This window comes from Neolamprologus brichardi, chromosome 20, assembly GCF_056152115.1.
Source record: "Neolamprologus brichardi isolate AB-2024 chromosome 20, ASM5615211v1, whole genome shotgun sequence".
In the NCBI taxonomy this organism is placed as follows: domain Eukaryota; kingdom Metazoa; phylum Chordata; class Actinopteri; order Cichliformes; family Cichlidae; genus Neolamprologus; species Neolamprologus brichardi.
In genome coordinates, this window is record NC_142123.1 from 4734156 (window position 1) to 4759797 (window position 25642).

The 25642-nt window shown below is 43.1% G+C and overlaps 2 protein-coding genes across 2 annotated transcripts; one reads left to right on the forward strand and one right to left on the reverse strand.

Annotated features, from left to right (window-relative positions):
* The first annotated feature begins 4094 nt into the window (after positions 1-4094).
* On the forward strand, positions 4095-17408 carry plekhn1 (pleckstrin homology domain containing N1). Its single transcript, XM_087834196.1, has 16 exons — positions 4095-4278; positions 5881-5971; positions 6137-6298; positions 7094-7174; positions 8613-8703; positions 10410-10543; positions 11024-11173; positions 12345-12425; positions 12529-12604; positions 12855-13000; positions 13275-13427; positions 14063-14305; positions 14701-14856; positions 15228-15473; positions 15690-15750; positions 16598-17408. Exons 1-16 carry the CDS (start codon positions 4205-4207, stop codon positions 16780-16782), a joined length of 2130 nt encoding a protein of 709 aa, XP_087690322.1. The 5' UTR covers positions 4095-4204; the 3' UTR covers positions 16783-17408.
* Positions 17409-18588: 1180 nt separating this feature from the next.
* On the reverse strand, positions 18589-25341 carry perm1a (PPARGC1 and ESRR induced regulator, muscle 1a). Its single transcript, XM_087834060.1, has 4 exons — positions 25228-25341; positions 21233-24912; positions 19520-19636; positions 18589-19373 (listed from the first exon to the last, which is right to left on the reverse strand). The coding sequence occupies exons 2-4, from the start codon at positions 24888-24890 to the stop codon at positions 19243-19245; spliced, it is 3906 nt and encodes a 1301-aa protein (XP_087690186.1). The 5' UTR covers positions 24891-24912; positions 25228-25341; the 3' UTR covers positions 18589-19242.
* Between the last annotated feature and the right edge of the window lie 301 nt (positions 25342-25642).

Here is a 25642-nt window from a genome sequence, read left to right on the forward strand (position 1 = left end):
AAGTCCGGCCATTGAATAGGCTACTCCAAAACCACCTTATTTATTTTCTTTATTTATTTTTTGTGTAGGTAGGCTTGCTGGTGTTTTGGATCATTGCACTTCTGCATAACTCAAATGAGGTTGAGCTTCAGGGCATGAACTGATGGTCGGACATCCTCCTTCAGGATTTTCTGGTAGAGAGCAGAATTCATGGCTCCATCAATTACAGCAGGTCGTCCTGAAGCAGCAAAGCAGCCCCAGACCATCACACTGCCACCACCATGTTTGACCATCGGTGTGATGGTCTTTTTATGAAAAGCTGTGTTAGTTTTATGTCACATGTAACAGAATTTAAACCTTCCAAAAAGTGTGAAGTCTTGGATATTTCGGGGCGATCGTGGCTCAAGAGTTGGGAGTTCGTCTTGTAATCGGAAGGTTGCCTGTTCGAGCCCCGGTTCCGGCAGTCTCGGTCGTTGTGTCCTTGGGCAAGACACTTCACCCTTTGCCGCCTACTGGTGGTGGTCAGAGGGCCCGGTGGCGCCAGTGTCCAGCAGCCTTGCCTCTGTCAGTGCGCCCCAGGGTGGCTGTGGCTACAAAGTAGCTTGCCATCACCAGTGTGTGAATGGGTGGATGATTGTGTATAGTTTAAAGTGCTTTGTGGTCCTTACGACCAAGTAAAGCGCTATACAAATACAGACCATTTACTATATTTTCATCACAATATTTTCATGTAAATCTAAGACGAGCCTTTGTGTTCTTCTTAGGCAGCAGTGATTTTCTCCATGGATGCCATTTTTGCCCGCTCTCTTTCTCACCACTGTGCCATGTTTTCTCCATTTGTGGCTAATGAGTCTCACTGTGGTTCGCTGGAGTCCCAAAGCCTTAGAAATGGCTTTGTAACCTTTTCTGGACTGATAGACATCAGTGACTTTGTCTCTCAGCTGTTTCTTTAGCTCATGCTGTTATGTGTTGCTTTTCGAGGTATTTTAGGATACTTTACTTTGTCAGACAGCTTCTGTTTAAGTGATTTCTCGATTCGGTAACTCTGGCAGTAATCAGGCCTGAGTGTGTTTAGTGAAATTAAACTCAGCTTTCCAAAAAATGTGACTTATTTAGAGCTAACTCGTGATTTAACTTTTTAAAATTATGATTTAGCTTTTCACACATGGCTGGGTAGGTTTGGATAACTTTTCCCTCTTAATGAATGAAATTATAATTTTTGCTTTGTTTTGTGTGATGATACATGTAAGTGTGACTAATAAGCATAAAAAAGAAATCAGGAAAGAGTGCTGTCAAATAGCTTTTGGCTGCACTATATTTGGAAAATGGAAACAAAGTCATTAATTTCAATAGAAACTGTTTGGAAATTGTTGTGTATAGCGGACTTGTTTGGAAAATGTGATCCTTCCTACATGAGTCAGAGCAAAGAAACTGACTTTCAGATAAGGACTTGTTTTTGACATAGTTCCAAGTATTTCCTCTTCTTATTGAGTAATGTTAAACTACCTGTAGGAGACGTGACGTGACGAAACGTTTCTCCCACAAAACACTACGTCTGCTGTAGTCTCTGTGCTGTAGGCCCAGGAAAGTCCTGTGTCACTAAAAGCTTCCTGGTCAGATAGGTTGTTCAAGGATAACACGAGAGTTTAAAACCCCACCTTTACTGAGAAATAAGCATTACAATTACTATAACAGCTCACATTTTGGGACAGCAGTTGCTTAAAGGTATTCATGATGTCACACAAAGGAAAGTAGCCTGACCAAGCCTATAACGCCTGACCAAACGATGCATAATGAGCCGTTCATGGATCGCTGGTGTCAGTTGCAAATGTGATGAGATGTGGCCCACCCATTCCTGCTGTTGAAGAGGTGTAGGTACTTTTAGTGACCACATAGAATTGCAAAACACACCAGGAACAGGAATTTTCACTCCAGCTAATGTGTGGCTTGTTTGTTGTGTTTGCTTTATTGCTAATGGGGGGAAAAGTCTGGCCACAGCTTTGATCCAAGGCAGAACATTCGGCATCTTTAAAGGGTGGCCTAACTACATGAGTTAAACTGTAAATATGGATATTCACATATTTGACTTTTGTGCTTCCAGCCTTTGTAAAAACGTGTATATTTAGTAACTATATTCAGGCTTCCACAGTTAAGGATCAATTTTGCCAGTACTTTGAGAGGCCAAGATTAGGAAGCTTGAATATCTTTTTACCTCCATTTTTCCAGAAAAGTCATGGTGAGATTTAGAAATACTACAAATAGTATTTATGCCATAAAATGTAAGTTCGACCTGAATTATCAGTGTGTGTTTGGGGTAGATTTAGAGCAATTCTCTATCACCTCTGGGTTCTGTCTCATTGTTTCTGTACTAGATGGTGAAATAACTAGAAAACCTATTATTGATAAAGGGCGTGCCTGATGAGGCACCTGACTGACCAAAGAAACTTAAAGTGGATTTATCTCACAGGAAAAATTCCCTGTTTCATTTTTCCTGTAATATTATGACTATGAGTGTGAGTCACTTCTGGCTGCATGTGTGAATTATCTGGTTCGTCTTCCCGCTTTTCCATGATGATGCACAGCCAGACCTGAAAAGTAAAAATGTTTAAAAACCAGTCTGTTTGATTACTCAGTAAAATATCTGTGACATCTTCAGACCCTGTCTTTGGTGATCTTTTGTGTTTTGGTTGACCAGGAGGAGACAAAAATCCCTGAGATTTGTCGGGAAGGGGATCCGGAGTAAAAACAAAACCAAATACATGGGTCCATGGGTCCAACAACACCCCCGCCCCCCCAAAAGAAAAGAACACTGCTAATATATACATACTGCTACCGGTACATAATCATTTGCTCACTAGCATTATTTTAAATTTTAAAGGTTAGATATATTCTAAAAGGAATCAAATGTTTATTATAAACCTTACATATCATTATAGTTGAAGTTATTATTATTATTTCATGATACTCCTAAGCAAAATTTGCCTGGCAACAGCCACATTCAGTCTTTCTCCCCCTCTTTTCGCTTGGGTTTTTGCTTATCTCGATCCCCCCTCTTATCTGGTCTCAATTCTATCGTCTGCCGCTTACCGAGACGCTTTATATTCACTTCCACTGCTGATTAAATTACTCGAGTTTCAGAGAACATCATAACGCAGTCAGAAAGATGGCATCGTTTGGAGGCTGATGACTGTTAGAGCCTCAGGTGTATCCGTTTAAACAACTGGTTGAACAGGCTGGGATCAACTGACAGACCGCAGCGTGCGCTTCAAATTTATGACACTAGTGCAGCAGCTCAGCACAGACAATGATCTAATCAATGAGCAAACAGCGTGATCATGAGTTTTGGGCTTCGTTGTCTGACTGATAAGACCGCGTGTTCTATGAAGGAAGTTGGGAATTGACACCTTTAACCAGATATGGGTGTTTAGACCTATTAATCCCGAATAACTTCTTAGAGTGACTCTCACGTTTAGGTAGTGGATATTTAATTTGGGAACATCCTCCTAAAATGCAAACAAGATGTGTTTGCATACACCTCTTGGCTTATGAAAATTTCAGTGGTTGAATTCACGAGCATCCTGGATGGATAAGAAAATATCATATTTCATATATCCTTGCTCTGAAAACAATGTGACGCCAGACATGTCCCCTTCTTTGGGCTTAACGGTGATGTTTTCACCCTTTTTAAGCTCTGTGCTGTGTTTTTTTTTTATCCAGTCTACTAACCAAAAGCTCACAGATACTTACCTTGCAGTAAATAGAATTAAGTGTGGAGGCATTTTCATGTCTGGACATGCCAGCAGAAGTTCCCATCTTCCCCTGTGATTGACACACACCATCCAGTGTGTTTAGTGGCCAGTTATTGCCAACAATGAGCTCCATTTGGCTCCAGGAAGGTGTGAAATGGCACACTTCTCCTTGAACCCCCTCCTGTTGGCTTTGTTTTCGGGATTGATTTAGCAGACAGGGCAAATCAGGGGAATGTGTGTCCTTATTCACCGAGCGCGCGCGCACACACACACACACAACCTGTTGTGACACAGCCCCAAACTCCACCCCCTTTTACTCACACACAGTAGTGACTCTTCACCCTCCGTACTTCTGCCTCAGTACAAGTCTGACTTCAGCCGTGAGCGCACCACACGTCTGGATTAGACTCATCCATCACAGAGGGAGTTTACAGCGTATCTACACAGAGGCGCAGAGCCCGACACAGGAAAGCAGCATGGGGAGCAGTATGTCATGTGTCCCCCAGCACAACTTCAGATTCTCCAGCAAGAGTTTCATACGCAGAAACAGGTAAGAACTATTCAATCTCTCCGGGTGTTCATACTGTACTTGTGTCGGTGTGTAAACAGAGCACATGTCATGCCCTTGACAGCAGATTGTTATTTTAGACACTGGAAGGTATTCTTGGTATTTCTTGAGGGTTTGAGAAGTGGGGTTACACAGAGGTTGTGCATTTTGTGGGGGCCAGGTTCAGGATCATAATACGGAATAGTCCCGGAGTCGTGCCTGAGCAGCCTGTCGGTCTGGCCAACGGTGTCAATGATCCAGTTACCATTTGCCTCCTCTTTGCATCTCTGTGAAGATGATCTGCCAGCTGTCGATTACTCTGTTTTCCCTCCAAAAGATGAACACACACACACACACACAAAACAATCCAGACTTGAGTATTAACGTGATTAATTTTGAGCTGTTATTCTTAAATGATAAGGTTTAGTCTGCTACGTTAGTACATGACTACGTGACTATGGAGATGGCTGGCTTACACTTGGTTTTCTACCTGGTTTTCTTTTAATCCCCCAGGATTATATGCTTGGGCATGTTACCCTTGATTCAGCCTTGCCAGACCATCACATCTGGTTCTAATTCACCACTGCTTCTATTCTTCATCTTCTGACTAACGATTCAGGATGTAGTTTGGTTAAACATCTCATGTAGCTTTAAAGTTTTTTTTAAAAGACTGTCTAAAAAGACAGTTGGTTTTAAAAGCTCAGCGGCTCAAACTTGGACAGTGATACACCTTCCAGGCAGGATCATTGGATCAGGATGAACAATACAGTCAGTGTTCCTGTTTTCTGTTACCGTACAACCTCTTTGTGTTGGAGAATCAGGCCAGGCTCAGGTATTCCCTGAAGAAAAGGGGAGTGAATGGTGCTGAATGCCACAGCAGTGACTTGGAGAATGTTGGGTGTGCAAGTCCACTACCTGTCTATTATCTACAACACATTCCTCTGCCACCTTGCAGATGCAGATTACACCACAATGTAGGACCATTAAGCATAAATGCATTTTAGAAAGTTTGATTTTTTTATTGTTCAATAGGCACTAATAGATAATTAATTCTGCACATGGACTTCCTGGACGGACAACCCGTGATTCCCAGCATAAAAACAAAAGCCTGCGTTGTTAAACTGAGGACGCTGGCACACATATGTACAGATAAGCAGATAAACTACAAGCGGAAGCTGTAAAAGCAGTCTCTAAAGCCTTATCTTTGCAGTGTGGGAGCTTCCTCGTGAAGATGTGACACACATGGTAATAGATGAGGGTCATGCAAAACAAAGAGAGACATTGAATGCTGATTTTTCCCTGTGGATATCCTCGCTATCACAAACACAAGACTCAGTTGTTCTTATCATTTAAAGGGCTGGCGCTGATAGAGTGGGAGCCACGCATAGGGATGCTGATTGATTTAGGAGGCAGACAACGTGATTTAAACTAAAGTGTGACTTTGGAATGAAAAGCTTTGCTATAACAAACATTAGATTTAGGTTATTTCACTAATCCTTATAGGCGTGAAGTTTGATTGGGAAATAAACCAAACAGCTAAACATGGATTAGGCGGTAAACACTGGAGAGTGAGTATTAACACATAGCTTTCCTTTCTCATGACAGCAGTCGCTTGTTTCGCAAGTATAATCCCCAGGAGGGACAGGAGAAGTCCAACAGCATCATAAATATCCTCTGCACTGTCACCCCGAGGAAGGTACGTACCTCCATCAGCTCTGAAAACAAACGTCATTCATCTACATGCCAAACAGAACTGCTCGGCTGTGGTTTCCAAGCCCTGTGCCAATCTTTCTGACTTTAAATTCAGGTCTGACTGCTTTACTGACATGCCCGAACTAATATTGTGACTTGGTGGTTGCAGGAAATGTCGCCTAAAGATCTGCAGACGATAGAAAACATCAAATGGGATCCTCCGTTTGCTTACGACCCGATCAGCGGCTGGAAGAAGAGCAGCATCAATGTGAAGAATTATGGACGGATGATTCACAGCTCCAAAGTTCGTTTCCGCTTCGTCCACTGTCAGGTAAGCGCAGCAAAGCACCTTTTTTTTAAATGACCGTGTGTCGCAATGTCAGGAACAGAGGTGTAAAAGAAAACAAAGATTATACTGCAACTCCCCCGTTGAGGTTAAAGTCATCTCCAACAATGGCCAAGCCTATGGTGACACATCATCCCTGTGCGAACCCAGCGAGTGTCAGAAGCCGAAAAAACAACAAAACAAAACAGGTGGAGAGTAACAGGATGTGGCTGCAGCCACCAAACACAATGAAACTCGCTGCCGGCTTTGACGCACTGGTTGGCTGCGAAAGATCCAATACGTTTTCCAAAAAGAGAACCGCAGCCTGTGTTTGGACATGCTTGCATAGGCTGTGGTTGTGAAACAGCTTAATGAGAAAACCTCAGGGTACAGAGAGAGTGCGTCTGATCCCAGGCGCAGATAGAGGACTCGCTGGCTCCTCGCGGTGGGAACTGCAATTTGTCAAAGTTGTGACACAACAGCTCTGTCAATAAGCGTAAAAAAAATTAATTGAAGGAATGACGTCACGGTGGGAAAAGAACATACGGTGCAGTGAAGAGCAAAATAATACTGTAACAAGACGGTGGGCACTCGGTGAATCAGAGGAAAACGCTTGAGCAAGATGGTGTGATGCAAAATAAACAGTAATAACGTGCGCCTCCGCACGGGCCTTTATGCATACACAGGTTCATTTCCCTGCAACCGGAGATTGCAGTTTTAATGCAGAACAGTAATCCTCACAGGTGGGATAGATTTTACTACACGGCACATTTGGCTCATCTTCTCTTACTGTCTATTCAGGATATACACGACTGCTACCTGGATCTGTTCCAGACACACCTTCATTTTGTTTCCAACAACACAACCGGACTGACATACCAGGTGAGTTTTCAAAATTCAAGGAATCAACAATCCCTTCCTTTAAATCCTCACGTTTTCAGGTTAGATGTAAAAAAAAAAGATTGTCATTTCATCATACGCTCTGACATAGATCCCCCTGTCAACCAGCGCTTTGTTGGTAAACAGAAGGTATGATTACATGTCTTCACCTGCCTCATAAAACGTGAGCAGCCATTAATCATCAGTAGCTACCGCCAATTAAACCGCTTCTCTAAAAGAGACAGCTAAGCACCTGTGTGCAGTATTAGTCAGGTTTATAGAGGACGGAAAATGGAAGTCAGACATGAATACATCATTGGCATCCAAGACTGACTTCACTGTCATGGTGAATAATTTTTGGTTAAGAACTAGAGCTGAACAGATGGCTCAAACAGATCATATAGCAGCTCTGATGATGATGATGCAGTGAACAGTTTATACTAGGGATGCAACGATACCAATTTTTTCAAACCGATACGATACCGATACTTGGATCTGAGTACTTGCCGATACAGAGTACAAAAACCGATACTTCTACCACACACACAAATACAATTCATTGGAAGACAGGTTTTATTATATTCCCTGCCGATAAAAAATAAAATCTTAATAAAAATGACCACAAAAATTTCAAGTGAAAAATAAGCACTTCTGTTAAATTATTGCAGAGTCTCCACATTGTAATTTTACAAAATATCACTGAACTATTGGCACTGTCTGGGCGGTTGGGAATTTCATAACGCGGCTCGAGTATGCTGAGAAGACGGTGCAATCCTCTGTTTTCCATGGCCGGCATTAGCTGGTCATCCAGAGCGATAAAATGAGTCAGAGCCTCTGTTATTTTAACTGCCTGTGGATTTTCTCTTGACATTTTTCTTCACTTTTCCAAAACCTGAATTAAAGTTGGCTGTTCCGGTCCACACTGCTGACATTTTGTTTAGCCTAGCTACAGCAGCCTCCAGTTTCTCTTTTTTATCTGGAGCCGCCAGTCTCACTCGCCTAACCCTGTGCCTGTTTAGCGTGGGATGTCCCCCTAGTGGCCAATCTAAAAAACTACAACAGAAATGACAAGCCACCCTCTGATTAATGAAATAAGTTGGTATCGGTTCATGGTATCGGTTAACTTTTACGAGTATGAGTACACACACATTTTACAGTATCGGCCCGATACCCGATACCAGTATCGGTATCGGTGCATCCCTAGTTTATACTTTATGAATGTATGAATGTTTGTGCAAGTGAAGAGAATAGAATAGCTCTTTATTGTCATTGTGCATGCACAACAAAATTGTGGGTCAATATCAATAGTACACAGCAGGAATAAATACAAAAGAAAGAAATATATGCTATAAAAATAAGAGAAAGGCACACATTAGAGAACAAGTTGCAAAGAATGAGTGAAAAGCGCCATGACTGAAGTTGTTTTACTGTTTATGTGCAGGGGACTCTTCCGTTGAAAGAGCTCACTATCTGCAGCCTGCAGCAGAACTGCAATCACAGCCAACCCCAGGAATTCGCTTTTCAAATAAACGGTATGTTTGACTTCAGTAGAAAGGACACGAGTGGTTGCTGGCATTGTGCCGTGGTATCCAATAATGCTGTTTTGTTTCTTTGGCTTTGTGGAATTTAGGTAATTGATCACTTAGACTGAAAATGTATGACGTAGAGCTGTGGATGGCTCTTTTTGATGATGAGACAGACTGACACAATTTTTATTTATTGTTTTAATCTTCTGTTGTGTGGTCAGCTGTGTCGAACCGCCTCATCAGTTATAGATCAAAGTAAAAATTCTCCTCTCTTTAGAAAAGAAAACAACCCACTATTTCCAGACTGCAGCATTTCCACTGTTATCACATTCTGGGGATTCAAAGGTCCCGCAGTGCCTCTCACCTCTTCACCTCCTCTCAAAACCGAGATGAACCAGAGCTGGGCCCCTCCGCCTTCGGTCAGGGAGGGCCAAACTGGCCTTAAAGACCCCGCTTGTTAGACAACAGGTGCACTTCAGCCGGCCCAGCTGTTGAGCAGAAAAGCCCAGCTACCGCTCTTAACCTTGTCACCGCCTATAATCTGTGGTGCCACTTTCCAAAAACTGCTCAGGTTAAGGCTTGCTGAAATGCCACTTAGCTTTTGAACTTTGAATGGGCAAGAAAAAAAAGTTTTTTTAAATTAAAATCACAAAAAAGCTGTTGTGGCTACATAGCTTTTGTAATAGCACAGGAAATAAAAACGAGAGACGTGGACTGGACTTTTATATCTGCTGCCAGAATATTGACATTCTCCGGTGTTGCTCTTTCTCGCTTTTGGTTTCGTAATTTCCCAGATCAAGCCTGTTATTCAACGCTATTGTTTTTTATTGGTCGGGCACAGCTGCCCGGAAACATTTGGAGGAAGCGTGAGGAAGTTCTGAGTCAAAAAGGGAGAGCTGATGTACATCGGTTCTCTTAGGGAGGCCGACGTCTTCCTCTCACTGAGTCGAAAATGCGCTGTCGATGACTTAGAAGGGTGACTGTGCAAAAGCAACACAAGAGGATGTGTAAAAATTCCTGGAAGCTTTTACACATGTAGCTGTGAAAACAAGATGTTTATTGTGGCACATTTTCAACAACAGTCAACGACCTGACTGACTGAAAGCGGGAGAGACGTTTTCGTAATGTTCGCGTTGCTTGAACTTAAAAAAAAGGGAAAGATTTGAGGGAGTGAAAAAGATAACTAAAGTTTTAGGGAGTGCTGTGGTCACGGTCTAAAATTAAGTCCTGCAGTGAAAAGAAAGTCAACACAAGACTCCAGACGAGCTGCTTATTAAGGGAGCAGTCAACAGGTTCACGGTTCCAGACGATTACAGTAAAAAGCCAGTGGACGGGAATGAAATAGACTACCTGACTATCTGTGCTGGTTATCTGTGGTATGTGTGGGACTGATAGGTAGAGGGAGATTCCAGATCTATTCATCCCAGGTCCTGTTCATTCCTTCTGGATAAGCACCGTGTGGGAAGGAAAATCTCCTACGATCCTTAAATACCAAACACAGCAGGTCAGAGGGGTTTTTCCAACATAGGTCTTACATGTGGTTGACTGTCCTGAACATGTGTTCACATTTATGGCCCTTATTACATAACGCCTCACAACATCAAAGCAGGCAGACTGTGGACATGAATGATCTGCCACTGTGAGATAAAAAAAAGGGCTTAGAAAGAGGAAGCGGTTTACATTTTTGACCTGTGACCTTTTACATCCTGCAGGCGTCAGCTTGAATCCCATCATCGTCTACTTCGCCAACCAAGAAGAAATGGACATGTGGTTTGGGCTGCTCAGAGAAAACATTGAAGCTAATGGAGGAACTGCAATGTCACCAGAAAACTACACTAGAGTGAGAGTAAGTTCATCAGCCTCGCCTGTGGTTTTTTTGGCCTCTGTATGTGTGTGTGTGTTCTGAAGTCACACATTGAATTAGCCAGAAAATACTTTGGCTTCAGTCCTGGCTCATAAAACAGGATGGGTGCGTGCGTGTAGATGTAGGTGAGTCAAGTGGGTCACTCACTGCTGGCTCTCCCTGAGGCTTCGATACTAGGGAGTGGCCTTGACCGCATCATGGCCTACCTCAAACTAACCCTCACATCTGTGCAGGGGTAAAGTGCTGACTCTACACCCACAGGTGGGGAATTAGTTGATAAAACACGTGAATGTGGATGTATCACGAAAAAAAAGAGAAAAGAAACACGTCACGAGTTCTTTAAAACGGTGTTGGCGTACAAGCCGGGGAAGGAAAGCAGACGAACACGATTATGTTTCAGGAAAAGCCGAGCTTTTCTTTTCCGACTCACCTAACTCATCTCTTGTGTACTCACTCGTGTAGCTCAACAAGGACAACTCTCTCGAGGGAAGAGAGGAGCTGAGAAATTCCATCAACAGAGAGCCAATCCACGAGTGGGAAGGCTCACAGCGAGACAGCCTGGGCACCATCACCTATGTCACTAAGGTGCGACTGCAGCACCTGCCCTGCCTGGTACGTCACCTCTGCTTCTTATCAAGGCTGAATCACTGTTATGGGTCACTTGCCTAATACTGTACAGACTGTAACAAATGATACATTCATGTTTTCAAACTCTGAGAATTTTTCCCATGATTATAGTCAGGATAACATCAGCCCTTAATCTAGGTGACTCACATAGTTTTCACATTGCGCAACACAAACACAAACATCAGCTCGACAAAATGTAAGGAGTGAATGAAAAGGGTGGAGTCTATATGTGTATATAGTGTCCTTCAGCTCCTTTTTGTTTCCTGTCACGGTGCACCAGCAGTGCGAGGCACCTGCAACCTGGTTGCTCCAGAAAAACATACAAGAAGACAGAAAAAAGTACCGCAAACAGGGCTTCGTTTAGCAGCCAATAAAAAAAACAGTAGTCATGACACAACTTGCGTGGATCTCTGCAGTTTATTTTCTGTGGGAAAATATCGGCAGTCCCATTGAAGTGCTTGAGATTTAGGGCCTGGGTGTGTGAGAGGCATTTGCTGGGCTCACGCAGCGACTCGACTCACCTCGCAGCTGGAATGTCAGCTGTCTATCCAGACACGCCCTCCTAGAGAGAGAGAGAGAGAGTGGAAACATAAACCGTCCCTCTGCCGCACCTTTAAATCGCCCCACTAACTGGTTCTGAGTGGAGATCCTACTGAGATTTAAAGTGTACCCCCACAGCGCTGTATTAAAAGATAATGCCGCTGGTTTTGTTTACGTTCGCGCAGGTCTTATGGTCGTGTTTGCACCGGAGGTTATTCGTATCTTATCACTGCTTGCCTTCTTACCTTCAGAAGTACTTGGTGCCTGTTTGTCCTCTAATTAAAAAATAAGTTCTGGCTCATATAGCACCAAATCACAACAACAGTTGCCCCAAGGAGTTTAATATAGTAAGGAACAGAGAACAATACAGAGAAAACCCAACAATCAGTGCAGGATAAATAACACCAGGAATAAACAGTACACAGGCGAAACATATACAAACAGGAGGCATACATACAAATCAAGTGAAAGGCGCACAGTAGAGGACATGGTAAAATATGTAAACAAGATATACAAAATTGGGAAACTGTATGCAAAAATGTTGCTTCTTGTTGAAAAATAATATAAATTCTCAGCAAAAGAAAACCACACGCTTCATAAATCTCTCTGTCCTCAGGAACAGAATGACAGGCTGCTGGTGATGTACCCGTCGACCCTGATCATCCTATCAGAGGAGAACGACGGGCTCTTCTATAAGGTGAGGTTGACCCCTTTCTGATGTTCAAATGAGTCACAGGCTCAATGCAACATATTCAGAGTGCACGAGGAAGTTGTGTTAACCTGTTGCTATACAATTGCAGGGAAAACTTCCGCTCAACATGATTACAGTGACCACGCCCTGTCAAGACGTCAAGCCCAACACCTTCATGATTGAAGGTAAACACTGTGAATCAGCGCACTGCTCAGAGATTTTAATGAGCCTGCATTCTTATGCATGTTTTTGTGCTAAGTGCCCTTTTCCATGAATCTGCTAGCGTCACAGAGTGTAACCCCCCCCCCCCCCCCCCCCCCCCTCCCATATGAATGAGCTGGTTTTATCCCTGCTGAATGACAATCTTGCTATAGCACATTCCAGTGAGCAAGTGGACCGAATGACAGGCTTTGTCCTCCCCTCCTCTCTTCCCAGGCAAGATGATCAACCCCATAGTGGTGTCCTGTCTGGACAGGACCGAGTTCTGCGACTGGATCCAGCAGTTCAAAGCTGCTGACGTGCCTGTTCTCAGCCCCCCGCCTCCCGTCTATGACATCATCTACACCCCGACGAAGACAGAGGTGAGGCCAAACATAATTAAACTGACCACAGCTGCTGTTAAGAGGGCTATCTCTTGTGAAAATATGGGTGGAGTGAATTAAAGTATGAGTCTGGCCTTGCCTCTTTTATAAACTAACACTCAGCATGATTATATACTTGACTTCCTCTATTTTTGCTACTGTGTTACCAATTAACAGTTTACTGTAGGTCTAGACATGACCAAAGTCTGAAAGATTTATTCACAGTCGCTTGCTTTACATATTTAATGCGTGCTTTGTGCCCTTTAATCTCCAGGCCCCTCAGTTTGACAGGTGGAGTGGACACAGCCAAGGAAGAATGGAGTCTGTTAAGTCTAGCCGGCCCCCAAGTGGACGAGGATCCCGAAACCTTCAGTTCCCAATTCTCGACGAGAACCCTCTCACCCCTGGGTACTCCGAGCCCCGTTGTGTAAGTCGGCTGTGCGCTACTTCTCAGTCATGAGTGTTCAAGTGATCTAATAAACGTAATCGCACGCACCAATATTTGCACAGATATAAATATGGTCAGAGTTGTGAAAAAAAAAAGCCTGTGTTTGTTTTGTTGGAGCTGAGCAACCAGATGCTTTCTTTCACAAAGTTAATTATTAAGCAAGGTCTAGAGACCAAAGTGCTCCTGTTACAAAGGCTGCGGTGCTGATCCTCAGGCCTTCAGCAAAGACAAGGAAAAACAGAACAAAGTCATTTTCACTCAAATGATGCCTATCTGCAAAAACTCTAGATTTGGAGTCATAAGAGACCTTTAGCTTCTGCTTCAGCAGTTTCCTAATCATTCTGCATTATCAGGACATTTGACCAAACTCCTCCAGGAAAGGGGGGGGCGGGTCCTGTAAGCTGCCTACCTATCCAATTAGCTAAAGTAGAGCGTGCTGCACGCCCAGATGTTAGTGTTCAGCTTCAGATCTAAGGCACAAATTAAACAGAGACATTTTTCTCTCACACTTACATGACACTGTTTGCTAAAAACATGAGCAAACAGAAGCTAAATGTGCTCTAAAGCTCCAGTTCTTGGCTGACTTTTGTCCTTCGGGTGTGTTGTCCTTACAGTACAGTTCCAGCCGTCCTTCTTCGACTGAGACTGCCCAGCTAGGCAGCAGAAGCAATAGCATGTCTTCCCACACGAGGCCCGAGCGTGACCTACGACCTTTGTCGGTGCGCTACTCATCCCCTCAGCACAGCTCCTACCTCCAGCCTGCAGAGAACTCCAAGCTGTCTCAGCTCTACAGCATACCCTACTCTGCCCAGCACCGGGCCAGCCCGCAGCGGTTGGAGAAAGCTCCACTTGTCAAGGTAATTAGGTCTGGCGTCTAACTCGATAACCGAATATTCCCTTTGAGACTGCTGACGTATTTTACGTGTCATGTGTGCGGTAACCTAAATAGACACCAGGCAATAGACTGAGACAGGCGATCATGCATATGGTGTTAACAAATGGAGTAACACTGGCACTTAGGCTGGTTGAAAGATCAATTTAATCAAAGATGCAAGGAATGAAATTTATAAACAGAGCTTAAGCCAGTCTGGTGCAGATCTGGAATAAGTCACAAACACACAATCACACTGTAACACTTACAACTAATTGTGGATTAGTTGATTTTTCTACTTCCTGTGTCTACTGTTACAAATGCAAGGAGATTTCTCCTTAATGTAAAGCTAACTCCTGCCTCTGTTTGAATCCTCTCCAGTCTAACAGCTGGAGCACTCCTCAGACATCCCTGAAGTACTCCCTTGACATCGCCCAGCGCCACTCGGATATGTGTGCCCCACGACAACCCTTGTCGCCTCTCTACGATGAGCCCTGCACCCCCGAAATCTACTCCTTGGAAGAGGCCAGGCCAGTGGTAAGTGGGCCAATGATACTGGATCCACAGGTTCAATTTACACCTGCACAGCCTGTCTGATATCAAGCAGTGCAAACACCCATAAACACATGAGTATTTGGTCATGTGATAACTCTTTTTTTAGAGCATGTCAAATCTTCTATAGAAGTTTAAACGTTTTAAATTGTGATTTCGCCAACCAGTCATTTAATTATTTTAGTTTGGCTTAATTTTATTTTTAAGTGCAGTAAAATATTCAGTTTTACTGCACTATTCCTCTTTATGAAGTCATCATTTATTTTATTGGATACATTTACTGTTTTGTCCACTGTATCTGAGGAATGTTGCAACTTTTGTGCTAAAAATGCATATCTTATTCCTTTGTTTCTTAGCCGCGGCTCTGGCAAGAGCTGAATCAACAGCAGTACCACCACCAGGAACCCCAGATGCTGCCCTCCTCCTTCCAGCTCCATGACCCTCCTATGGGTGGACGCGCCAGGAGAAGCCTGGTCCTGACCAACACCCAGGGCCACGCTCTGGACCTGGAGATGGACACACCCGAGAACCAAGCGCAGCAGAGAGCAGAGGCTGTGTCGAGGCTAAAGCTGCTGCCTGTGCCAGGTCAAATGCAAGAGCAGGTGAGAGGCACAGAGATACTCATCTCCCAAGACACTCCGGTTTCTGGAATGCAGTAGTGCAGAGTGAAATGATAAACTGTACGGTAGCACAGCAAGCGTGCTGCAGGTGATATTTAAACAGGTTCAGAAGAAACACACATTTTTAAGAAACCATGAGGATGTTTGTTGTAACTGATCACAGGAAGTAACTGTCTCTGTTTTCACATCTGCTGACAGATACTTCACCCGTCGAGCTCTGCCAGAAAGCCCGCTCAGATGCATTATGGTTACTCACCAGGTAAGAATTAAAGGCATGCAATCAAAAGCCAAATAAAACATTCCTTTTATGTTTAGAAAGCCTGCGTGTCATTTTGTGCTCCTAGTCCAGATAGGAAATGTTTTCATTTCATCCTGTGAACAAAGATACAGAGCCCCTTTTTTTCTTTGTGGAGAAACAATGGAGACTCTTTGAAATCTCCAATCTCAAAGTTTGAGCTATAAAAGTCAGCACTGTGAGCCTGTGTGCCTGAAAGGACACACAACATTGGCCACGCTCCACCACACTGTAAATTCAACACTGTGCGCACTTTGGTGTGATTAAACTCCCGGGTCTGTCAGCAGGTAGACGGAAGGTTAAAGGTTGCAGATTTGAAGGTGTAGGAAATGTGCAAATGTGCCGGTGAATTAGAGCTTAGTGTCGCTCTAAATATGCTGGTGCAGTTGTCCCAACAGGGAGAAGCTCAGTGTAAGAGAACACTGCTCAACAGATTGGATTTATAACCCCACTGTGACTGACAGCACACAACTGCTCACACAGGCTCTGCTATCATTGATGAAACAAGACTAGGATTTCTCTGGTCAGTCCAGATTATCTGATTATCCAGATAAACTAGTAAACATGATTTTCCCAGGTGATTTTATTTGACGGGCTGCACGTTTTTTACTATTGACCATAAATAACAAGAGAAGGTGGTGCAGCAGGGATTATGCAGCTCTACTGGTTTTTACAGTAAGACCATATTTTGGGACAATGCACATAACACCATAATTACTTTGGGACTGTTTCCAAGTTTATTTAAACAGGGTGAGGTTTGCTTTTTGCTGCGTGAAACTACAAGTATGTTAATCGTCTTCAATTCTTATAGGTCGCAATTCATACCTCGAACCCGCGGAACCAGATGACCAGGAAATAGACTATGACAACATTTGGGAGTTCGACTGTGATACAGGAATGATCCAGCCAACGACTGGAATTTCAACAGACTGGACAGGATTAGACTTCGGGGCCAGAGGGCTTGGTGCCATGGCAACACCACAGAGATGGTCATAAAACAAAAAGGATGGCCCGGCGCTCGTCTGGACGTGTGCAAACAACAGATCTCTATCAGGGGGGATAATAAAAGCCGGCAAGCACAGCAAGCATCGCACTGGTCCCACTGTGTACAGTAGGAACCAACAAATCCCAGGAACTGCTTTGTTAGACGTCGGGCAGTTGAGCAGAGGAATGACGGGATGAAGCAAAACGTTATGGAAGTGACAAACAAAGGCTTCAGTTGTCTGTTTAATATGTAGCATTTGTGGAAGGAGACAGTAGAGGATGCTGTATATACTGTGTAGCTTGAATAATATTTTCTGTCATTGGTTTTATCTGTAGCAAACCCAGTTTCTTTTTTTATTTTAATATTTATAGGTTTTTCAAGCAGGCTGTTCATTTCATATTATACTGTAATGTGTAATGTTATTAAAGCATTCCATCAGGGCTTGTTATAGTAAAGAAGATATGTATATTTTTGTAAATCTTGTACACTTATTTTATTGTGCTATACTGTCAAGGCAAATAGATGTGGCTGTAACTGACTAATATTGAATTAATAATAATAATAATAATATCAGGGGTGCACAGTACTGATACCTCTGTGGCTTTTTTTAATTTTTGTTTGAGGTGCTTATTTATATTTGGAAATAAAAGTGTTAAAAGTTTCAGTATATTGTGTCTGTTTTGTCCTCTTCTGCATATAGTAATAGGAACACTTATAGGTAATAATTTGTGAAAGTGTCTTGGCTTCAAATAAAATTAATAGTGAGTGGTGAAGGATTGGTTTATATTAGAACGTGAGAAAAATAACAGCAATAATGTAAGAATAAAACAAGTCTTTTTACGCAAACCTTATGTTGTAAAACAGGTGTTCTGCAGCCTGCACACACTAGCTCACCAGGTGCCTCTTTCAAAGTCTAGTAAGACACCATTTAGTTTCCATGTAGGCAAATAATAAACAACAGTTTACCTGTGATTAATAGATTGTACAGTGGTTTGGAAAAATCATGTGACCTCTCTAATTTCTTTACATCTTGTAGCAAAATGTGGTGCAATTGACTGAAACATGCAGGCATACATGGAAATACAGTAAATGATTTAAAAACAAGAGTTTCAGGGTTAGAGTTGTACAATTCTAACCAGTTTTAAAAGTCAGTATTTTGTATGAAAATCCACCTTAGTTGGTGCAAAAATACTATTTTATATCTGTCTTTTCTTTAGTATTTTTCCTGGATTTAATTAATAAAATTATTGTAAGCTATGAGAAACTAGATTTCTGCTAGTAACAAAGTGCCTGAAGATACAATTTAAAGCTATTTGCTAAGTTGTCTGTCACGCGCAGACACAACAGTGATTCATCACTGTTGTGTCTGCTTTTTCAAGCTCAAATGATTCATAAGTCAGCGTTAACTGGCTCAACAAACAACAACAAAAAGATTCATTTGAAAAATCAAGAGAACTTTGAAACACCTTGGAATTTATGGTCCAGTGTTGCCCCCTGCTGGACACAACGTCTTGACAGAGTGCTCTTTGAATACCAACAATACTGAACAAACTTTTAAACTCTTTAAATTTAAACAGTATATTAAAATATATTGTTCCGTATAAGCTTAGTCTTCAGTCTATCATATATACTAAATATACTATCAGTCTTAGTATATTTCTGTACTGATTTATCGGCAGTATTTTGTTTATTCTAGGGAAGAAAGACATTGTAAATCACACAGCTGCGTCCAGTTACATGAGTTTATGTCGCCATCTAGTGTTTAGAAAGGTTTGCGTGCACGTCTGCTTTTTCAATAACACACACAGCACACAACCTTAAATACACTGTTTACTTTAGTTCAACTGAAAGGCATCACTGCCATTATCACCAACATCCACAGCTCAGTGCAACCTATATGACAACAGTATACAGATCTCTGTCATTAACATAAAATACCATACACATAATATACATATAACTGATACTGGCACAGAATGCTGTCCCCCTTAAATAAATTACGCTTCTGAATGGGAGCTGTTACAGTGGCAAATCTGTAAAATACAAGAACTGTGAGTAAGAATATTTTAAAAGTTTGGTTGATTTAAATAGAAGCATCTGCTACCAAAAGTCATGTAATGAAAACAAGTTTGTGTAAATTTCTCCTGAATCTCTACAGTCTCTCACACTAATCCACTTATCACTCATCACCTCCAAGCTTACTTCACACATACTTACTCACGCATCAGATTTTTTCTAAAGCCTTCTTTCAGTCAGATGAGCTTGCCTCATCTTGCCTTTGGTCGTTTCATTTTTTTTTCTGAACACTTTCGGATGTTAAAGTTTCACTCAAGTTAAATAACTGCTATTAAAATAAACACTTTCTCTGGAAAGCTCAACGAGACGTAAGATCAGTAATCACAGTGCAAACGTGTTTCAACAATCCGCCGCAGACTTTCTGGAAAAAATCAATCACTTCAGCCTCGACATATTTAGAGGCCGAGAGGTGAAGGAGCAGGCAGCGCCCTGCGGTGCAGTTTTGTTTCACAGCCGGCCGCCTCCGCTTTGACGTACTTACGCAGGTATCGAATGGCTGACAGGGCACTTACGTTGGCCAGCAGAACTGTGTGGAAAATACAAGTGAAAAAGTGAGTAATCCTGTTGCTAAAATCCAAGTTTCAGTGTGTCACTTAATAAGAACCATTTTGTAATTTCAGTCTTTAAAAAGGAAATTTTCCGTGGTATTAAACACTGATGCTGCACACGTACCAGCCTTCCAAGCATCTCCGACTTGTGGATTTGCAGTCTTCAGCACCCACGAGGCAAACGCAATGCAAACCAGACACATGTCTGACTGTTTGAGCGGCAGGAACGGGGCATCCAACCCTTCAAAGACAGAAATGTTTTGAGTGGGTAAGCTGTTCGTGCAAATGCAACACACAAGAAGGGAACAACCATGTACAGAGAAATCAATTTGTGTTTGGCAGCTGTAAATAAAATCCCACCAAGTTTGGCCTTCCTCTGCTCTCACACAGTGCCCCAGTAAACCTCGAAACACCTGCAGACAGTTCACTTCTAGGAGTATATAAGTATATATATATCTAGTGAGTATTTGTGACCTTAAAGATAACCCTCATGGGTAAGCAAAAGAGCTCAGATATCATATCAGTAGCATATTAATTAAATGCATTGGAGGAGGGGAGGGATTTACACACAAAGACTCATAAACAAATATGAGGTAATTTCATTTCCTTCACAGCCAAACACAATTACAGCCGGCTTAGAGCTTAGATATGACGCTCATTGAGTGAAGTCAACTTATCACGTACTACCATTCCCCTTAGCTTCACTCCTGCGTGCCTGCAGTCCAGTACGGATCGTGTGACAGCTGAGGAAAGAGAATCTGTCCCAGTCAGGACTGTAACAGCTGACCGAGCAGTCGTTACAGTCGTCCACATGTGAGGAAAACAAAAAAGAGCTTAACTAAATGAAAAATAGTCTATTAGTTTTGTTTTTTTGTCTGGAGGCCTCACAGAGATGCACTCTGTTGGACAGGTTCATACAGTTAGAGCAGTCTTCATCTTGCTCTTCGAAACATCTTTTTTAAGTTTAAGTGTGTCACTCTAAGATACTGTAATATGGAATTTTATTCACTTTTCCATTGAGGCTGGAGTGGAAAACAATATCAGGTCCAGCATACTGTAGGTGAAGTGTTCAGAAGACAACTAGACTCCTTTCACCTCCTCCGAGCTGTGTTTTCTGCCTCGTTCAGGAGATTTTGGCTGATCACAGGTCATTTTAAGATTTGAAAGCAACTGAGTGCTTCTTTGTGCAACAATGACAAATTTAGACCCCTATCTGATACGTGGACATGTTTGTAAAATCAGATGGTTAAGCTGGGAGAATGTAAAGAATGAATGAGGGGAAAATGCATTTTGTCTTTTTTCCCCTTCAACTTCTTACAAAAACCTTGGGCGACTGTGGTTCAGGGGGTTGGGAAGTGCATCTGTAACTGGAAGATCGCCGGTTCCATCCCCGGGCTCTCTGTCCTGGTCGTTGTGTCCTTGGGCAAGACACTTTACCCTCCTGCCTACTGGTGTTGGCTAGAGGGGCCAATGGTGCGATATGGCAGCCTCGCTTCTGTCAGTCCGCCCCAGGGCAGCTGTGGCTACAACCGTAGCTTGCCTCCACCAGTGAGTGAATGAATAATGGCATTGTAAAGCGCTTTGGGTGCCTTGAAAAGCGTTATATAAATCCAATCCATTAAAAAATAAAGGCAAATTGAATCATTTACTTGGAATTTCAGTGAAGATGCTACTGAGATCTCATCTCTTTACTTTTTTAAATCAAACCAATCAAAACTGTTATGTCTGAAATCCAGGATACATACTGAAGATTCGACCACTGCACATTGCAATGAATCTTATAACCTAACGCATTTCCACGGTTACTGTGTGCATCGTTGTGTTAAAGTGGACTTACTTGGATTTGAAACGGCCGTCTGCAGGTCTTCGTATCTGAAAGGCTGCTGTGCTAGTTGGCTGACTACCCTGTCCTCAAAGTTGTAGAGCAGTGGATCAGGAAACATCACGTCTTCATTTCCCAGTGCATTCAGAGAAGAAACCGTCGTTGCATGAGAACCGCCCCTTTGCCTCGCAGGTACGAGAGACAGAGAGTGCGACGCCTGGTTTTGGACTGTAGATGCTGAAAAATTGATGTTCCTGAAGGAGAATGTTGTTTTCCAGAGGTTGTTCTCTGCAAAGAAATCATCATACATGTCTTTAGAAATATGAGATGAGCTCGCCTTGCGGCTGAACCTGGTAACTACCCTGACAGGACCGGCGTTATCCTCTTCATCTGATTCCCCACATGACTCATCAGATGAGGAGGATGAGGCAAAGAAATAATCATAAGCTTCCGGGAACTGGAAGTTTCTGTTAGCTGAGCGAGAGCTGGAAAAGATAGGAACTGGCTTGTCTTTGGTCTCATCTTCAGTTGCCATGAGCGGATAGAAGAAGTTTTCTGTGTCGAACTCAGAGAAAAAATGATCATACGTTTCAGGGACTGAATTCCCGTCATCGTAGAAGGTGGTTAAGTTATCTGCAGCTGGTTGGCTGGGAGCAGTTTCTTTCCCTCCAAAGAAGTACTGAAATATATCTATGAGAGAGATGCTGTAACTGTCTGTGAGAGAGGAAGGCAGAGGATCTGTGCCTTTGTCTTGCGTAGGCAAAACATACTCTGCTTTCTGAGATTCTCCTTCATGTACTGTTTGTAAAGTTTCACATTTCTGCGTGTAGCTGAATGACTCAGACTCGAGTGCACGTAAGTTGTGCACGCTGATATTTTTGGAAATCTTTCGGAGGGACTTTTCAGCCTTTTCTGAGAGGAAAGGTCGAGAAGTGTCACTCACAGATGTCAGCATCACATTTTCAGGGTAAATATCAGCACTTTGGCTCACGTGGGCTGATTCACTCTCCCATAAAACACTTTGTGAAGGGGAAAAATTGGCCGCGCTGTTAGGATTAAAACATGATTCTACAGCATCGGGGAAACCAGAGGCGTCCTCGGTCGTTCGCTCGGGTGTGGACTCGTCTATTTGAGTGAAAAAGCCTGAATCTGCCATCTCCTCGTTTTCCTGTAACGGTGGGAGGGAGCTGGGTGGAGCAGCTTTGCTGATCATTCTCAAACCCAGAATGTCGTTTATTGTCAGCTTCTCCATCTCACTCCAAAAGGAAGACATAGCAAACACTGGATTCAGCACCCGTTCAGGTTTACATTCAGCTTCGGGTACCAAGATGGCATCTTCCTCTTTTCCCAACATCTCGCACACTGAGTCTGGGCTGCTCTTGAGTCCAGATTTCTCGTCCCCTTTTTTTCCTCCTTGACCTCCAGACTCTTGCTCGCTGACAGATGAACAGAAACTTGCTGACATGTCTCTGATATTTCCATTTGACCGTGACTCTGTGTTCAGAGTACCGCAGGATGATACATTTATGATATCTGAAAGACTTGTTGGTACATCTTCAGACACGGGTGATTTGGTTTCTGCTCGACTCTTGCTTGTTATCTGTGATGCCGCTAGTGTTTCTGTGCTTTTCTCTGAAATATCTAATTTGGGTGAGGTGTGAACCTCAAGAGGATGCTCTGTTTGCTGTGTTATCGTATTCACACCTATACAGGGTGAACTTTTAGACAGAAAGCTTTCATCGGGCGAGGCATTAAAACTATCAGATGTAAATTGAGCGCTGATAACTTTGCAGGCGGAAGTTTTTAATTGCAGAGGTTTCGTGAGCAAGCCTTTTAAAGTCGAGGCTGTAGGCGGAGAATAGTCGGTGTTTGCCATTGTGCCGCTATATTGGTCTGTGTTGTGAAACTCCATTTCCAGCTGTTGTTGGGGCTCAGCCTCACTGGGACACAGTGTGGGCTCGTCCTCGCCAGAATTTCCAGCCTCCACAGCCAGGACTGACTTAGCGGCGGGTTGTCTGTCATTTTGGCCCACTTCCACAGAAGTAGCATTTGACTCTGAGCTCGATAAAAGACTATGAGTTACTGCTTTGACCTCTACAGCAGATGTGAGATTCTGTTCATTTTCAGGTGAAGTGACGGAGTGAAGCCCCTCGACTTTTATGTCCCCGCTCTGACTTTCTCTGCCCATGTCTGGTTTACCAGTTTCACCTACTGTCATTAAAACTGGCAGTTTAGGATATATTTTCAGTCCAGCTGATTTATCTTCCTGCAACTCGCTGCAAACCTCTGAGTTTGTTGCCACGGTAGCACTGCTGTTTGGTGCAGACGTCACACTGTCATCAGTTTGACTCAGTGTGGTCGCTGAGCTATTGTTTGCTGAATTATTGTCAGATGTATCTGTACTCCTCCTCTGCCTGCCCACACTCTCTGACAAATATTGGTGCTGACTATCACATGGAGGATCAGAGGATATAATCACCGGGAAACTGCTGCTGGTCAGTGAATATGGCGTTAGAAGAGATGTGAGATTTTTCTGTGGTTCGTTTAAATAAAACGACTTGATATCCTCAGAAAAGCAGAGACCCGTTCCTGCTTTTGACGTGCACTGCTCCTCCTCCGAGTCGCTCGGCTTGACTAAAACCTGCCTCTCGTATCCGTGCCCACCTTCGCCTTGCTCCACACTGAGCCGTCTCTTCTTTCTCCTCTTCCTCTTCATGGAAGCAGACGGAGATTCTTGGATCACTGCTTTGTTTGAACATGCTGTGCCTGACTGTGAAACAATAGGGGTTTGGTCTTCCTGCCATTTAATATTTGCCATGTCCAAATCACTGGCTAAATCAGTGGCACACTTTTTACAGAGGTGTTTCAACAATTCTTCCTCTTTAAAGTCATGTAGAAGTGCGCATGTCTGCACCTTGTTTGGTGTCGTCACTGAGCAGACGGCCGTGCACAGTGAGTCACGATTCCACTGCTGTAAGTCGCTGACTCTGGGTTCTGTGCAGGCTTCCTCTCTGAGGAATAACTCAGTTTCAGTTGATTTGTTAGTGTTGAGTACTGAGTTACTGGCTGCATGTTGCACGGAAATGCTGGGCTCAGAGTGCACTTTTCTCAGTGTGTTTGTCTTTCTGATGGCGTCGACAGGCCTCTCGCTCTCTTTGCCAACTGCTGTTTCACCCCTGGCAGGCAGAAAGTTTAACTTTTGGATGTTTTTTGGCAGTGCATCTCTACTGGCCTGCTGCCCTTCACTGCACCGCTCCGTCTCTTGTATTGCCTCGCTGTTTTTTCCAAAGTTCACTCGGCTTGGCTCAGGCTCTGTCAGACTTTTCAGCCTTTCAAAAAACATATTGACGGATTGCAGGTGGATATCCTCCTCGCTGCCCGAGAGGACGCTCTCCATCCCTCCTATGCCGTGTTTGCTGAGGTAGTGTTCCACGGGAGAGCCCTCACAGTGTGGGGGCCCATCGATAGGGCGGTCAGTCTCAGAAAAGCCTGCGGTTAGATCGACTCTCTGAGCCCTCATGGCGAGAACAGACCCCGTGTCATCAATGTCACTCATCCCCGAATCTTCGAGACCTGCTAGCGATGGAGGAAGCAGATTACACTCCTCGCACTCTGCAAAGAAGCGCTCCCAGTCACGGTCACAGATGTCCACACTGTATTCAAACTCTTCCATTTTGCTTCAACTTCAACAGAACCTGCAAAATCAATTAAAAGAGCTGTCAAGTAAAACCCTTGTTATCAGGTAATATTAACATTTACAGATCTTGTCAGGATGACTAGCAAACTCTAATCTCAAATCAACTCATTAATAAAGCTGCTCATAAAAATACAAGGATATGAATTTTAAGTGTGCATCATTTTCAATCCACAATTTAAATTGCAATGCAAATCATAAAACTAAAATGCCACAACTTACAACTTACTTACATTAAAATTACAGCATATAGAATTCAAATGTTTTTGTATTTTAGCTGTTTTGTTGTACTTATACATCCAAACATGGTTCGTACCTGTCCTGATTCAAGCTGTCCTGCTCTACAGGAGATGAAGGTCAAGGAAGTCTCTGCAGCACCATGCTGTACGTCCTCTGGTAGGTGTTCTTGCATGTGAGCATGCGACAAGGCAAGCCCCATGATCTGATAAATATAGAGCGGTGCTTCTGATCACGTAATACACGCAGTGTTCTCACAGCCGCCATCTCTAACAGAGGTATAACATTTCTGAACTTTAAATAGATTCTCCCCTGGCAAACTGCTAATCTGCTTTTAGAGTAGCTTTAATGTTACTGTTGTTTAATTAGCAGAAAAACTCTTGGCATATTTAATTAAAGTTACACATGTTTTATTATTAATCCTGACTTTTGGTCAAATAAGTGTGCTTAAACCTCAGCAAGTAGCCGGAGTGGCTGGGAGCAGCTATAAAAGA

Coding starts and splice junctions, on each gene's coding strand:
- plekhn1 (XM_087834196.1), top strand. CDS start 4,205: ATGGGGAGCAGTATGTCATGTGTCCCCCAGCACAACTTCAGATTCTCC. Junction 10,544..11,023: donor AAAACTACACTAGAGTGAGA/GTAAGTTCATCA, acceptor TCACTCGTGTAG/CTCAACAAGGACAACTCTCT. Junction 15,474..15,689: donor CAGGTCAAATGCAAGAGCAG/GTGAGAGGCACA, acceptor ATCTGCTGACAG/ATACTTCACCCGTCGAGCTC.
- perm1a (XM_087834060.1), bottom strand. CDS start 24,890: ATGGAAGAGTTTGAATACAGTGTGGACATCTGTGACCGTGACTGGGAG. Junction 19,637..21,232: donor GACGGCCGTTTCAAATCCAA/GTAAGTCCACTT, acceptor CTGTCTTTGAAG/GGTTGGATGCCCCGTTCCTG. Junction 19,374..19,519: donor CGGAGATGCTTGGAAGGCTG/GTACGTGTGCAG, acceptor TTTTCCACACAG/TTCTGCTGGCCAACGTAAGT.